The following is a 15,854-nucleotide window of genomic DNA, read 5'->3' on the forward strand; positions in this document are numbered from 1 at the left end:
TAAAGAAGTGCAATTGCTTGTATCAGTGAGTTCCACAAGATTTTTTTAAAAAAAGGGTCCCTCTTTCACATTTTGAAATGTTGGGTATGCACCAGGTCCCCAGCCCTCACTTTCTGCAGCCACACTGACATGTCAGAAATACATCCCACGCTTATTATGAAACCTGTCACGTCAGCAATACACCTTTTAACATTCTAGGTAGGAACACAATGCATATCACTACATGCTATAAATCTTCCTTACGTTCTACTCTGTAGCGCCACAACTTCTGCAGCAACCTTAAACCTGCAATATTTCTAATTCAATTTTAAAACTGCAGATACAAGGACGCATTGCATCACCTATTCATGCTTTTCCCAACAGTCAGCAGCTGCTCTTGTCATTCGTCAAGCGCGTACCCTCCGTCAGGAAGGGTGGAGTCACGTGATAACGTCACGGACCTAGCGCGCTGCTTCCTCCCTGACGTCGCTTCTATTCAATACGCAGGCGCAGCAAGTGAAAAAAAAAAAAAAAAAAAGGGATCCTGCCGGTCAGATACCTATCCCAGCCCCACGCGCACCCTCACCGGCCGCCTGGACCGGACAAGTAAGAGGGGGGGGGGATGGTTTAATAAGCGACATGCACCGACACTGTATTTCCTCTGCGGCCGCGCCGCATTAGTTATTATTAGTGTTTAGGATGGGGCCGCAGCGTTTTCTCCATAGCCATCAATGACTGATATAATAACACCTAGAAACAGGCTTTGTGTGTAGGCTGTTGTATATGTGCTGTTAGCGATGTATCAAAGACACGCATTATTCTACTCTATGATCTGTGGCCTCACGAAATGCGTATCGCGAGGGAATCATTGATACAGCCTACATCTGGCCTTTGTGTCCTGGAAAGCTTTGTGAGCAGGTCCAGGATGCTGCAGGAATCATTGTCAGAGACCTTAATTGGACCAAATGATGCTTCCCCCTCCATCAGGTTCACATCTAATTCAATGGTTGCATTAAATAGACAGTCCAGTATCTGACATTCTGTCTTTAAATATTTTATGCCATTACGTTGCTTTGAATTAAACTGTCTAATATTTGGGAAAGAAAGATTGCTTGTATATTACTTTCCATAAAGCCAAGCATTTTATTGGATGGCTATTGTGTGATCTTCACTGCTTTAACGTTTATTATTATTATTATTTATAACACATCACTTCTTACAGTGCATAGATATATTCAAGGAGTACGATAAAACTAGAATTGACAGACTAAGACGGACTGTTAGTTTAATTAAAGAAGGCCTGGCTTGCAAGCTTACAATCTATTTAGCAACGCCACCCCCTTTTTTATTTGTTGGAAGCATTAGACAAATTAAAGGGCTGATACTGCTTTCTTTGCTAAAATGTTGAATTATTAAAAAAAAATATTAGCCTTTTTTATAAATTTTTTTGGTGGGAAGGAAAATATTATTCCAAAAAAATAAAGTGTATCAATATTTCAGGATTCCCTGCTTCTCAGTTTGGCATGTTGTATTCTGGTAAATAAACATATTATTCGCTCCAGCTACGTACAATTAAACTTACTTGCATGATCTGTAAAGCATTTTGTTAAAAAAAAGAAAAATTGTGTGCAATAAAATCACAGCGTAAATACACATTTATCTCGCGTGCTAAAATATTTTGTGACATTTGCCGATATGCGTTTGATGTTTTTATGCCAAAACTAATTGCGTCTATAAATTCTAACATTTGTTACAAAAGTGGCCTATGTGACACAGGTCCCAAGATAACTCTATAAATTCCACTTTTATGTTGTTCAATATTTGACATCTGATGACGCAACCTCAAAATTCTTGAAAACATCATCCTATCTACAAACATTGGTCCATTTAAAAGTACCAGAAATCTTCCGGGACCAATATGATAACATTGGTTTTTATATTAAGTGTTTAGCACCAATTATATTTATTATGTTTTAATGTTATTTAAAATGAAAGCCTGGATGACTTCTTAACAAAGAGCTAAGTGGACCTCATGTTCTGTTGTCCACCTAATTACTGTTTTAATGATGATTAATAAACGCACTTAATATTGCCTATGCATCCCACCATAGTTTTTTTTTTATTACTTTAACGGAAATCCATCTATTTTTGTAAGTTATGTCAATTGCATTGAACAACAAGTACAAAAAATATTGCTTGGGTCAATTGTTCGGCAAGGCATGAAAACATCTACAGGTATATTGATAAATGCTAAACACGGCTTTTTGTACAGGAAAAGTATGTATGTTGTCCAATCCATTATCCATTTGGTTTAATTGCTTGAATACAGGTAATTTTTAAAAACACCGTGGTGATAGCCCTCAAACTTTAGTGTCAGCATATTCATTTATTAAATATTACTGCTACCGTTTTGGCAAAAGTGGTGTCCCTCAATTTATAATTCAGTTAACATTTAATTTATTGGGTGCCACTTTAAAAAAGAAAAAAAAACCTTTCTTTTCAGTGGACCGGAGTTCGAAAAGACGACAAGTGAAGCCTTTGGCAACTTCCCTTCTAGAAGCATTGGATTATGATAGCTCAGATGACAGTGATTTTAAAGTTGGAGATGCCTCAGGTATTTTACAAAACTATTTTATTAAAAAAAAAAAAAAGAAAGAAAAATACATAATGCTTCATACATCTTTTTTTTTAATTTTTAACATTGATTTCTTATTATAGTCAAATTGTTTTTTAACCAGTCATGGTTAGCTTTTTTTTTTTTTTTTTTGTGTGGGTCTCTTAGCTCGTGACTTTTCAGAAAGAAAGTAGGTTACAGTAACCTAAGACTACACAAATGCTGGCACTGTATGCCGGGGCTATCATTGGTGCCAAACTGGCTAACTAATGGGAACTTGGTCCTTGGTCTAACTACTGCCTTGCTAATGTGCACGTATAATGCCCACTTATTCGTGTGTCATGTCTATTGTACAATACATGGTTTATCTTTTGTTTGTTTATTGTAGTCATGGTGATACCATTGTAAACCTTAGTTTTATCTATAAATCTTTCCATTTTGTTCTGCTTTTAATCTGTTTAATTTTGTTGCAATGGGTATATACTTTTTTCAGATCATCTCATTGACAGGCCATAATTCATTGGGATGTAGACACATCGATGATGACAGCAGAAAAGAACCAATTGGCCCATCTTGTCTTTTATTTTTGAATCACATATTCATTCTTTATGAGTGCGATCCACATAGATCTACATTGATTGCCTGTGCTACTTCACTGGAAGTCTATTACAAATATCTACTATGCTTCCTGAGTTTTCTTGTAGTCTTCCGCTACCTAAATCATTTTCTCTAACTCCGGTACTTCTGATCTTATTAAAAAGTGTTTCCCTCTTGTCTCTGCCTATACAACCTAGCATCTCACTGTTTTGTCCAACTGCTTCATTGCACCTGACTTCTCAGCTTTAAATCATTTGAATATCCTTTTAAATGCGTTTTGTTTTGACTTGGTTTAACATGTAAGGTACTATTTACCTTATGGAAGCCGGGAACTGTGGAAACATGCATGGGATAGTCGTAAAGCCAAGGCCACGGACTCCTAAACAATGGACAGACCAGATGGGCCAAATGGTTCTTGGCTTTTAAGTCTGTGCTTCTGTGTAACAGGAAACTATTACATCAGTTATTTTCATGTCCTGGTGTTTATCCCCACCTCCCCCAATATTAAAAAGGCAGCAAGAAAGGTGCTTTCAAAGAGTGTTAGTAACTTCATAATTCACAATTATATTTGTAATTTGTAATTGGTTAGTACTTGCTGGAGAACATATGCATTTTCTTTGCAGATTCTGAGGGCAGTGTCATTGGCAGTGATGATGCATCCAAGGACAGTGGAGACGGATCCAGTAGTGATTCTGAGGAGAATCTAATGGATGACGAGGAGCCGACGGTTATAGTAGAGGACATAGGTAAAGAAGCTGGAGAGGTATCCATATGCTTGGCTGGAAATGAAGACCTGGGTGGGGAAGAGCAGAGTAGTAAAGATGACAGCAAAAAAGATGACACTGACAAGTCTCGCAAGAGGAAGGAGAAAGTCTTAGACTTAGAGGTTACCACAGATGATCAAACCAGTGAACCCAAAAAATGGAATCTGCGTAGAAACAGACCCATGCTGGATTTTATCACAATGGAAGAGTTAAATGCTATGGATGATTATGACAGTGAAGATGACAACGACTGGAGACCTGCGGCTGGCAAGAAAAAAGGGAAAGATTCGTCTCAAGGGGAAGGAACTGATGGCGAAGATGATGATGAAGAGGATGGAAGTGAGGATGAATCTAATCATCACGCAGGCAATGAGGACAATATTAGCAACTCTAGTGATGAAGAAGGGAAGAAGAAGAAAATTAAGCTCCCTGCAAGGAACAGTGCTGACGATGAAGAGCTGACAAATGATAGCCTGACACTTTCTCAAAGCAAGAGTAATGAGGTAATGTGTCTTTTTTTTGACATTTGTGTGTGTGGGGGTTTGTATGAAAATATCATTCTTGGTTTTTGTTGAACGTACCTGATCGTATTCATTGATACAGGTAAGCTTATTTATGTGTTTACAGTACCCTAAATGCTGTGGGTTTTATTGAGGGCAAAATTGGCCCTGGGTAATGTATAGTTTAATCTGAGATTTCTTAAATGCCACCTCATCAATTAATGTTAATCAGGGTCAGCCCAAACATTTATAATGCATAGTCAAGTGAGGGATTGAAAAGTTCCACCTTGCAGCTCAGTGGATAGAGGTACGTATTCATAGTGCTGTTATATTCCATTTTTTGTTTATAACATAAAGGATGCAAAATTAAAGAAAAAAATGCCTGCCAAGGATCATTTGTTTCATGTGCGGTGACTGTTTGCAAGAGCCATTTATAAGCAGTCTGGTGATAATGCTGTTACAGGAAGTCATTAACTCATTTAAAAATCACTGTATATGAATTATTTTGTGAGTTCCTAAGTTATTAGTTCAGAATAATACAATAAACCAGCTCATAAAGGTAAAGGTACTCTAAGCGGTGTTAACATGAGTGGCCAATCCATTTGTTTTCCTTAGTGTCTATAGGTTGAGGATGTCGGGAAGGATATTATATCCGCATGTTGTGGTGCCAGAATCTCCAGTACGTGTTTCAATTAAAAAATATACTTATGTAAATGTTCTTCTTTGGGTGATGGATTAGCAGCACACCTAATCTGCTGAAGTAGGCAATCTGGCCAAAGTGAGAAATCCACTTCTGCAAATACTGGTCCCAATGTGTTTTCTGAAGCAGGGACATATATAGGCTTTGGCCTAGAAAGGCAAATTGAAAGGCAGTCAGACTGGTCCATAGGTGCCTCCCATAATAGAGCGGGGACTCATGCGCCGCCAGCGCTGATATCTTGTGTTTCTTTTGCACTGTGGAATAGTGCTGGGTGCCAGAATACATCATGGAGGCACAGTCTAGGGCAACACCCTCAATTAATACATAACATAGTAGCGTAGCTACATACTCTGCCTTTAAATAGGCAGAAGAATTAGAAAAAAGGATAAGTGTGAAAATAGAGATTTTCAGTGGGTCCCAGTTTTAAAGTGGACAGCGGAAGCAATGTTAAAATTTCTCTAAATTAAGAAGCAGCAGGCCGCATTGATGGGCAGGCGACAGCGTTCTCTGTGCATTAATCTCCTAGAGTCTGGGTTCAGGCATTCATTTCCAATGCAGTTGGGTTCAGCTTTAATATATGTGATAGGACATCTGTCTGTGACGTGGGTTGCTTGCGCAAGCCAAAAGCACAGCTTTATGGGCCTATAGGCTTTTAATATACACAACAAAGATATGGGACATGGCTTCAATTATCTAACAAAATAAATTTGTTATATCCTGAAATGCCACTTTCACGCTATACACATTTTCATTGTGTTTCCTTTAAAATGGGTGCAAATCTTATACAAAATCAAATCTCAGATGAAACTGATCGCTGACAGTGTTGAAGCACTTTGAGAAACTGTAAGTACCGGTTGACGTCTTTATAACTCTTACAAAACGCTTGTAGATTTTGAAATAACTGTCATCTACAAATGCGTGCGATGAAAGTCCACTGCAGGTAGCGCACAGCTCTTCATGTATACTGTATATAATGCAAACTGCTTTATATATAATATACCATATTGGCTCGATTATAGGCCGCACCCTTAAAGTTTGGTGCTATTTTAAAGATACATTTATTTTTAAAGAAAAAATACACATGAGTGGATTGTTAAAACAGTATGTTACCTAATAAACAGGAATACATGTATTTTAACACTTTTGGTATCTATTATGCGGTTAGTCAGCATATGTTATATACAAAAAGAAAGCCAATAGGCATTTTAAGGTCCCCCTTAATTCATAATGCACCATACCATAGATATTCCCCTCTGCTCACCTGATATGCCACCCCCCCCCTCCTGACTTACCAATGCACCTCCAGACTCCCTGGTGTCTAGCAGTGTCGGCCGGTGGACGTCTGCGCGATGCCGGGTGCTTCTATGACGGCGGAGTGCTGACGGAAGTGCTTATATGGTGGACCACTGGAAGTGCCAGCAGCGGAGGCCGTCTACGTGCATCGCGCAGACGTCCACCAGCTGCCGGAGAGTAGGATCCAGGTCCCCTGCAGTCCTGCGGGGGATCTGGATCCTTACCCTGCTGCTAAATGAAAAGGAAAAAAAAAAACACCCGCCCGGAAACTGCGATACGAATTGCGCATCCCTGTGCTAAGCTCCAGTTATAGGCCACCCCCACCACTTTAAAGACCGAAAGTGATGGGGAAAAAGTGCACCCTATATTCGGGCAAATACTATATATATAGTAACAAACCTTAGCTAGCTGAGTGCCATAAATGTCACTTTTAGGGATCCTAGGCACGGTCCTCTAGGGCAATAAAGCTCAGGTTACATAGATTTGCAGCAAACTGTGTGACCCCAAAACAAAATGGTAAAAGGAAATCCTAGCTCCCAATTGGAGCCCTGTATTGCTATACCTTGCTGGCCAACCTAGGCACCCAGTAACTAAATCACCCTGTCAGACCCAGCTAAGCCAGGCTCTGGAAACCTCCCCCAGACAGTGCATAAAAGTCCAGGTGCGTGCTGCCTCACTTGGGTCAGGGGGTGTCTTCAGGGGTGTTTTTTGCTATATGTCATACTCTGTGTGATAAAGGGCTTTTGTCGGTTGCTTGCCTACTAAACTTCTATCAGCTTGATAATTTAATTTGTATATTAGCTTTCTAATAATACAAGGTGACAGCTTATCATTTTAACACGACAGGTCCAGTTTAATTCAGCGTGTTTGCATGTAGTATAAAGTTAATTATGATTTTAAACTTTAAATGTATTTAAACATTCTTCGCTTGGTTGGAAATTAATTTATGTCTCTCCTTATTTTGTGACTCTTAGGATTCCCTGATTCTTGAGAAAAGTGAAAAATGGGCTTCACAGAAAATGGATCACATTTTAATATGTTGCGTTTGTCTTGGGGACAACAGTGAGGATGCTGATGAAATAATCCAGTGTGACAATTGCGGCATCACTGTACATGAAGGTAAAATAACCTAATGTTTATTACTTGCACAATATTCATTGCACTCTTAATACACAGAAATGAGTTCACTGCTCCAGTAACGCTTGACAACTTCAAGAATCTGCGTGCATCTCACACATGCTACAAATTTGGGCGCTCAACATATTTACCTTTGACTTGTGGAATCCCTATAAATCATCAGGCTGAGCAAAGCAGGTGGTGCCCACGTTAATTTGATTAACATTGAGATGTCTGCAATGGAAAATATTGGTAATAAGAGCATGCCCAGAGAAGAAAGCGCTCTGAAGGTTTCATGACATCATACCATGAAATGTTTATATTTCTTTTATTTGGTTTATTGTTGTGCTGAGTGAACATTAAAAAAGCTTGATTTTATACCTATCGTATTTCAGTTAGACACGTGAGTTTTTGAACTGCAGTCTTCGGATGGGAAGTACTGGTAGTTTACAGTAAAATGGTGTTTGTTCACATGTTGCTATGGTACCAGGACATCCAAAGACAATTAAGATAATTTTGACTGCGACTTATTGCAGATTTTTGAAATGTATGTGGATTGTCCTTGAGATGACTTCTTGAAATGTCTTCTTGCATTAACAATGCGTATACTGGGCTGTCTTACATTTTTGGGTTTACTAACTAAAAGGAAAGTTTGCAGGAGAGTTGTGGTTTCTGTTCCCCCATGTCGCCATCCATTATAAAGACTGATACTGTGAGTACAATAGAAAAACATTGCCTAAGAAAGTCTTTATAATCAAGGTCTTCTTTTATTCAGACCTCAGATCCGTGGCACAGCAGACTAAGCATAGAGGCTTATCACTCTCTCTCACGCTCTCATCCACTCACTCTCTCTCATGCTCTCGGTTCTGTTAGAATAGTGTGCATCATTGTGTATGTAATGGCAGTTGTAAAATGATGTCATACGCATTCGTTTTTTTTTTGTGGGGGGGGATTGTGAGTCATATTTAACTTTTGGACATTATACAGGGAAAACTATACCTGGAACAATAGACAAGAACATTATCAGGTTACTTCCGAAGATTGATAAAAACCCATCTTTCCCACACAAAATCTTAAAGGAAAAAACTTTTAGCTGTCACTCAGGATTAATGTTTGTGCCAAGATTTTATGTCAGGGATGTAATTTCATAGAACCCCAGCAGTGATGTCAGTAACCCTGACATTTTGATTGTAGTGTGTCTGTAGCAAATTGTCTTGTATATATTATAGTATATGACAATGCTTTCTCTAGTGCACTTGTAACATTCAATTGTTTTTTAACCTTTTAAGTGTAGTTACATGCGGAGACTACCATGATAGGACAATAATGGGACTAGGAAGCTTAGCGTTTAAAAGAAAATACCTAAAACATTGTGTACCTTAACAGTGGGACTTTTGAGTTTATTTCATACAGGTTTTTTTACTTTTAAATATATTTGACGTATGCTATTTTACTGTATTTAGGTATTAAACTTCATTATATTTAGTGTTTTTTGTATTTTGATGTAAGCATTTGGTTAAACGTACGGAATGTTGACCCGTGACTGCTACTTGGCCTGTATAACCTCACTACCACCTTTTTACCACCTTATTTGTCTCTCAAAAGTGTGTTTTCTTAGTGAGTTATTCTTCACAGAGGTGGGCAGTTGCTCCTCAGGTTGGAGTTTGGTGGGGTCACACACTGCAATGGTAAAAAGTTAAGTTAGTGTTTATGTAGAATTGTACAAAACATTCAAGCATGGAAACACCAAAGGCTCCAAGGTGTTTTTTAACCTCTAAATGTCTGTAAAACTACATTGCCGCAATTTATCAGATTTTAATATCTTTCAAAAGAACTTCTGACATTACTGACAATTCAGCATCAATTTTGTTATCCAAGTCCAATTGCTGTAATAAAAGCAGGGTACATAATTTGCAGTTCAGATAAATAAAATGTGCTGGAAGTACAAATAAGTAGGCGAAAATAAGGGAAAACTGTTCAGTTTGATTACTTTTCATGTTGATATTTCACAACTACTATTTATTATCATTTGATTACAATAAAACATTATTTCCTACCTTTTGCTTTTACATCAAAAACACATGCACACACAAGTATATGTAAGCAAAATTATATTTTATTAGTTTACTTAACTCTGTTTTTCATGTGAAAAATATATAAATATATATATAATTTAATATATATATATATATATATATATATATATATATATATATATATATATATATATATATATATATATATATACTGTGTGTATGTATATATACACATATATTTGTTTTCACAGGACCTTGAACAATGATATTCGGCTTGTAAAATTTAAATTTTACATTTATTTTCTTATGCTCTTCGTATAATGTAAAACCAGTAACATATAATATATTACGTAGTTCCTTGCAGTTTTGTACATGTGAATAAAATAAGCACCCACTCTGTAAGTCGTCCAAAATAGGAAAAAATATGCATGGAAATATGCATAGGAAAAAATATGCATTAGTGAGATTTTATTAATATGTATTTTTTCTTTAGAAAGGGGGGGAAAAAATCTCCAATGGCGCATTAGACTAATCCCACCGACAGCAACCTAGAACCAAAATGCATGCAAACTTTGTGCTGGTAACAGGGGCCACCTCTATTACTGCATGATACCCAGGCCGGGGGGGGGGGAGCGCTTCCAAAGTCAATGGACCCAGTAACAAAAATGATAGAGGTGGTCGGATGGTCAAATGACCTAAACATTAAGCCAGGGGTGTCCAGCCTCCAGCTTCTGCAGGACTACATCTCCCATAATCCTCTTTCAGCTAAGGGCCTGGCTGATGAGTATGGAAGATGTAGTCCTGCAGCAGCTGGAGGGCCGCAGGCTGGACACCTCTGCATTAAGCAATGTTTTAGTTCTGAAATATGGGCCAGGTACTGATAATCCTGACAAGGGGCACTCACTCATTCAGATTTTTTTTTAAACGTGGAGCGGTAACCCACAGGAGAGCCACAACGGTCTCAATAACCACACCTTTGCTGGCGTAAATAAGTAATATGAATACTATATTTAAAAGTATTACAAATATTTGCGCTCATGAAATGAAATAAGGGATTATTTCTATTTATTAACCTGCCCTGACTTGCATATGATGAAACTTCATTTTATGTAAGTGAAATGCTTGTTATGACTTATACAAGTGGCTCCTTGGTTGCTTATTTAATATTTCTTGGTTTCTTATTTATTTTAAGAGTACAATTCAGAAAAAAATGCAACTGTTGAGGGTTTTATTCTTCTACACCATCTAACGAACATAGCCCTCCGTGCCTTCTGCCTCATTAATAGTGACTTTTATTGTCCACTTATTAGTACATGTGACCCAAAGTCAAGACTCATTCTGATTTTAGTGTTTAGCTAGGGTTAAATATCTACTTGTTTCACTGTTTATGTCCCATTGACATGTCAATACATATATGTGCATATATAAATGTCTGTGTTTTCAGTTGATGTACGTTTCACTTGGCAAACTAGGTACTTTGATCAAGGATACCAACCGTTTGCGGCCTAATGACTGGTCTTCTTACTTACGTTGTATTTGTCTCGTTTTGTTTCAGGTTGCTACGGTGTAGATGGAGAAAGTGATTCGATCATGAGCTCTGCGTCTGAAAACTCCACCGAACCCTGGTTTTGTGATGCTTGTAAATGTGGCATCTCACCGAGCTGCGAACTCTGTCCTAACCAGGATGGGATTTTTAAAGAAACCGATGCTGGCAGGTAAACTTAAACTGGTCCTTAAGCGAGTCATTCGGTGTTGTTGGAATCTGCTGTGTATTAGCATTTTCATGTATGACCTGCCTGTCTGTCTTTCTTGAAACATGGTCCAGTAACCTCTAAGCCGTGAATATAAAATAGTAGTACAAGAAAAACACTTCCAGAGGTCTTTTATTATAAAGCTATGTCACCAGAACAGCATGTCTATAAAGGTGCCTGTCCATTACATTCCCATAACGTTGTTTGCTTGCTCTGGATGACAAGCAGCTCTCACTCACTGGTGTTTTTTTTTTTTTTTTTTTTTTCAAGCATTTATTTTTATTTTACAGTTTTTTTTTGTTTTTTTTTTGTTTTTTTTTACACCTTTGACTATGACATTTTTGTTATCTAATAAAATGTGCTACACATATTAAAGACCAAATATCTTGTGCTCTTTGATTGCTTAAGCCTTATACCACGCTGTCCTCCGACTCATTCAGTCTCATCCGGAGATCATTTCTGTAGTAGAATCTAATTTAGTGGCAGGTATTTTTGTACCCCAGGCTTTTTGTGCCCCGGCTCTGAGGTACATTGCTTGTTCCTTACAGTGTTTTCTGTTTACTCTCATAAGAAGCTGAATATAATTTAAGATAGAAAGGGGTGATAAGTTAACGGTAATGCATCGGCTTAGGATCATGCGATGTGCCAGAGATTTTGCGTTTTATTTATTTAGACCAGCCCGTGACGCTATACTGAGAGAGTAGGATTAATTTACCGAACTGCGAATTGTAGGCGAGGGAAAACATTTTCTTTCATAAACGTAATCAATTCTCCATTTATAAAAAAAATAAATAAAGAATATGTAATACAATTCTTAAGTTTGTAGATATAGAGTGTAAGTGCCGTTGGGAGAGGTGATACAATATATGAATAGAGACATCCAGTCGATTCCTAACATCAAGTTGGCCTCCATTTTTGTTTAGCATCTTTCTTATATTGATATGGTGCTTGGGTATTGTGAGAGATGGTGTGATCACCTGTCATACATACAGTATTAAGTGAGGGAAGGCCTTAGGAAGTTGAAGAACAATTATGGGGTGAAATAAGAACAGTTTGTGGATGGAAACAGAAACAGTTGAAAGGCGCAAAGGATCCCTGGTATTAAGTCTCATGTCTTGTTTAAACCTGTTTGGAATTGGAAGTTTAGTTAGGCTGTTTCTTTTTAAAGTATCATTGTTGGTGTTAATTAGAACTAAATGTCCCGTTCTCAGGGTTTGAATGATTATTCAGTTATTTTAATTACTGCCTGACTCAAATGAAAAGGCGGTAGTTTTTGCAGCCATTGCAAGGGTGCTTGAGAAGAAGGCGACAGGGAATGTAATGTTATTTTTGCCATTATTTGCCAAAGATCTCAATTTGTGAACATCTAGTAGTGATACGTGTGTTTTAGGGCTGAAACAACTAATCGATAAAATCGATAATAATCGATTATGAAAATCGTTGGCAACGAATTTCATCATCGATTAATCGGATCGATTTTTATCGATTATAAAAAGAGGTTTTTTCAGAGCAAATGCGCTGAAAAACTCCTCTCCTTATATAATCCGACCTCAAACAGAGATCGGATTATAACACCGGAATCCAGATCCCCCGCAACGCTGCAGGAGACCTGGATTCCCCTCACTGTCGGCCGGTCTCTCACTTCCGTCTCTCTCCCCCTCCCATCTGCCTCCTCCCCCCTCCCATACGTCACTCTGCCTCTCTCCCGGCTCCATTACTGACAAGGACTTTCACTGCAGCTTCATAGAAGCCGCAGTGTAAGTGAAGGTGAGTAACGGAGGCTGTCTGTGCGATGCAGACACTTACAGGCTGACAGAGAATCATCCTCTCTGTCAGCTGGTGGGTGTCTGCATTGCACAGACATCCTCCGTTACTGTCAGTAACGGAACCGGGTAGAGAGGCAGAGCGGTGTATGGGAGGGGGGAGGAGTCAGAGGGGTGTATGGGAGCCACCCTCCCATACACCACTGTGGCTCCTCCCCCTCCTATACGCCACTCTGCCTCTCTACCCGGCTCCCTGGTGTCTAGTGAAGATCCGTTGCTGACAGGGGGCAGTGGAGTATGGGAGGGGGAGGAGGCAGAGTGGAGTATGGGAGGGGGAGGAGGCAGAGTGGAGTATGGGAGGGGGAGGAGCCAGAGTGGTGTATGGGAGGGGGAGGAGCCAGAGTGGTGTATGGGAGGGGGAGGAGTCAAAGTGGTGTATGGAAGGGGAGGAGCCAAAGTGGTGTATGGGAGAGGGAGGAGCCAGAGTGGTGTATGGGAGGGGGAGGAGCCAAAGTGGTGTATGGGAGGGGGAGGAGCCAAAGTGGTGTATGGGAGGGGGAGGAGCCAAAGTGGTGTATGGGTGAGTTATAGTGGTGTATGGGGGGTATTATATCGATATTAGGCATATCAGGGGGTCATAAAACATCTGGGGGTAAAAGGTATATCAGGGGGCTCAGTTGCATATCACTGGCATATAAGGAGTATAAGGCATATTGGGGCACAGTGGCATATCAGGGGGCACAGTGGAATCTGGCATATAAGAGGTATAAGGCATATATGGGGGCAGAGTGGCAAGCTGGGGGTCTGATGTGCATAACTGGGGGCAGTTTGGTAAATAAAAAAAATTTAAACAAGGCTTTTTCTCAACTTTTTTATTAAATATGAAAAATAGATAACATATGAATTAATATTTACTAATAACTTTGTATTAAAACCTAGTTTGAGAAACACTGTGTTTGGGTTCTTGTAGCTTTTATTATTATGTCAGTAAAATAAGAAGGTGAATAGCGAGAGGCCATTGCAATAAAGAGATGAAAGTGTAAATTGTACGTTTTTTATTACATTATTTTAAATTTAAAAAAATTGCATTTTTTTTTCCGATTTAATCGATTAATCGAAAAAATAATCGGCCAACGAATCGATTATTAAAATAATCGTTAGTTGCAGCCCTAGTGTGTTTCCTAACTGTGGGGAACAAAATAGTGTATATGCAGCGTGTTTCTCATTGATGACCATTCCTCTGAAGCTTTAGTAACCAAAGTTGAACTGATTTAGCAAGAAAGTAGCTCCGGCTCATTCAATTATACTTCTGGTTACTAATTGTTTTTGTGGATTTTATATTGATTGGTAAACATTTATCCCTTTTCACCGGTTCTTTTTTCTGTCCAATCTTAGTTGTGAACGGATTTTCTTATACAGTCTTTTTCCTTGATACTCTGAAGAAATCATTAAAGATGTCAATGATCTTGTATGTTCGTAATTTTGTAGTTTGTAATTCTTGCAAATCCTTATTCGCATTTCTATGATGAATTGTGTTCTACGTATATTTAATATTTTGCTGTCTAATTCAACATCTGTCATTGTTGCTGTAAGCAGAACCGAGAGGAAAGTAAAAGGAAAGATTATTCTTCTTTGATTACCCAATTTGTCTTAATTACAAGGTTTTGGACTATGTGCAATAAACCAAGCAAGCATGGCTGGTTAGGGAACAGCTGAAAATGCATCTGTACGGAAACCGGGAGACTCTCCGTCTTTACCCTTTGAAGATTTGAGCGTAGTTTGGGGGGGATGAAAGAAAAAGGGAAAAACATTTTGTGTTTTGAGAACAGCGCATTTAAGTTTGTAGTATGGGCAAGACGTATACAAAACCATTTCTCAGAAGGTCAGTTTGAAGGAAGCAGCCAGCTGTTGGGTTTATCGTAGATAAACTCCTACAGAGTGCAGCAGCATTTAATACACCAGTGGAGCATGAAAAAAAATGTGCAAATTAAATTGAGAAGCAGCTGCTTGTTGAAGATGTGTATCTTTATATTAAACTCCGCAGGATGCATTCCGGAGGTTGTATTAACCTCAAATCGTACACCGCAAAAGCCAAATCCTTACGCTGCTTTTACTTTTTATATATTTTTTAAAGAGACGTTACACTTAATGTTGCCAACAATTTCTACCTCTTCGAGGTTTTTCTTGTACGTGTTTGTTGCGCTGTATGATTCATCTGAATCAATTGTGCAGAACCGAGGAGGAAAATTACATTTTTATTAGAATGTTTTTATATGGATAAGCAAAACGCAGCATGTTGTGATCATAGGTTTCGGAACAGTCAGACTCCGCCATTATTAAATTAAATAGAAAAGCATGGTTTATGTTTAAAGAAAATAAAGATCAGAATGTTTGTTTTTTTTAGATTCTGTGATAGGCACAAGAAAAGCAAACGTTAAGCCGTAGTCTTGATTTCCTTTAGAAAATTTATATTGAAATAATGTCGCCCATCTTCCATACAAACCTTTACTTGGATTTGTCAGTTGTCATTATTCATAGAAAAATATGAAACTTTTTTTTTAAAGATGGCATTTATCATAACTTAATCTGAAACATGTGCGTATACATATATTTATATATATGTTGGTGAACAGAAGAAAATTCCAAATCAATATTTGATGTGTCCACCTTTTGCCTTCAAAACGGCATCAGTTCTTCTTGGTTATGCTTCATTTTGTAGGCATATTGTTTGGTATAATTGT

At 38.3% G+C, this 15,854-nt stretch overlaps 1 protein-coding gene across 8 annotated transcripts in view; it reads left to right on the forward strand.

Annotated features, from left to right (window-relative positions):
* Nucleotides 1-515: 515 nt before the first annotated feature.
* Nucleotides 516-15,854, forward strand: part of PHF14 (PHD finger protein 14) — a 106,345-nt gene continuing 91,006 nt past the window's right edge. For all 8 annotated transcript variants that reach the window (XR_008354392.1, XR_008354390.1, XR_008354391.1 and 5 more), the window contains exons 1-5: nucleotides 516-585; nucleotides 2,483-2,593; nucleotides 3,814-4,457; nucleotides 7,422-7,566; nucleotides 11,155-11,314. Coding sequence is in view for 4 of the 8 variants with exons in the window: in XM_053468392.1 (XP_053324367.1) it covers nucleotide 585; nucleotides 2,483-2,593; nucleotides 3,814-4,457; nucleotides 7,422-7,566; nucleotides 11,155-11,314 (1,061 nt within the window). In the remaining 4 variants the exon portion in view is untranslated. The remainder of the gene's footprint in view (nucleotides 586-2,482; nucleotides 2,594-3,813; nucleotides 4,458-7,421; nucleotides 7,567-11,154; nucleotides 11,315-15,854) is intronic.

Source organism: Spea bombifrons, chromosome 5, assembly GCF_027358695.1.
Source record: "Spea bombifrons isolate aSpeBom1 chromosome 5, aSpeBom1.2.pri, whole genome shotgun sequence".
Taxonomy (NCBI): Eukaryota; Metazoa; Chordata; class Amphibia; order Anura; family Pelobatidae; genus Spea; species Spea bombifrons.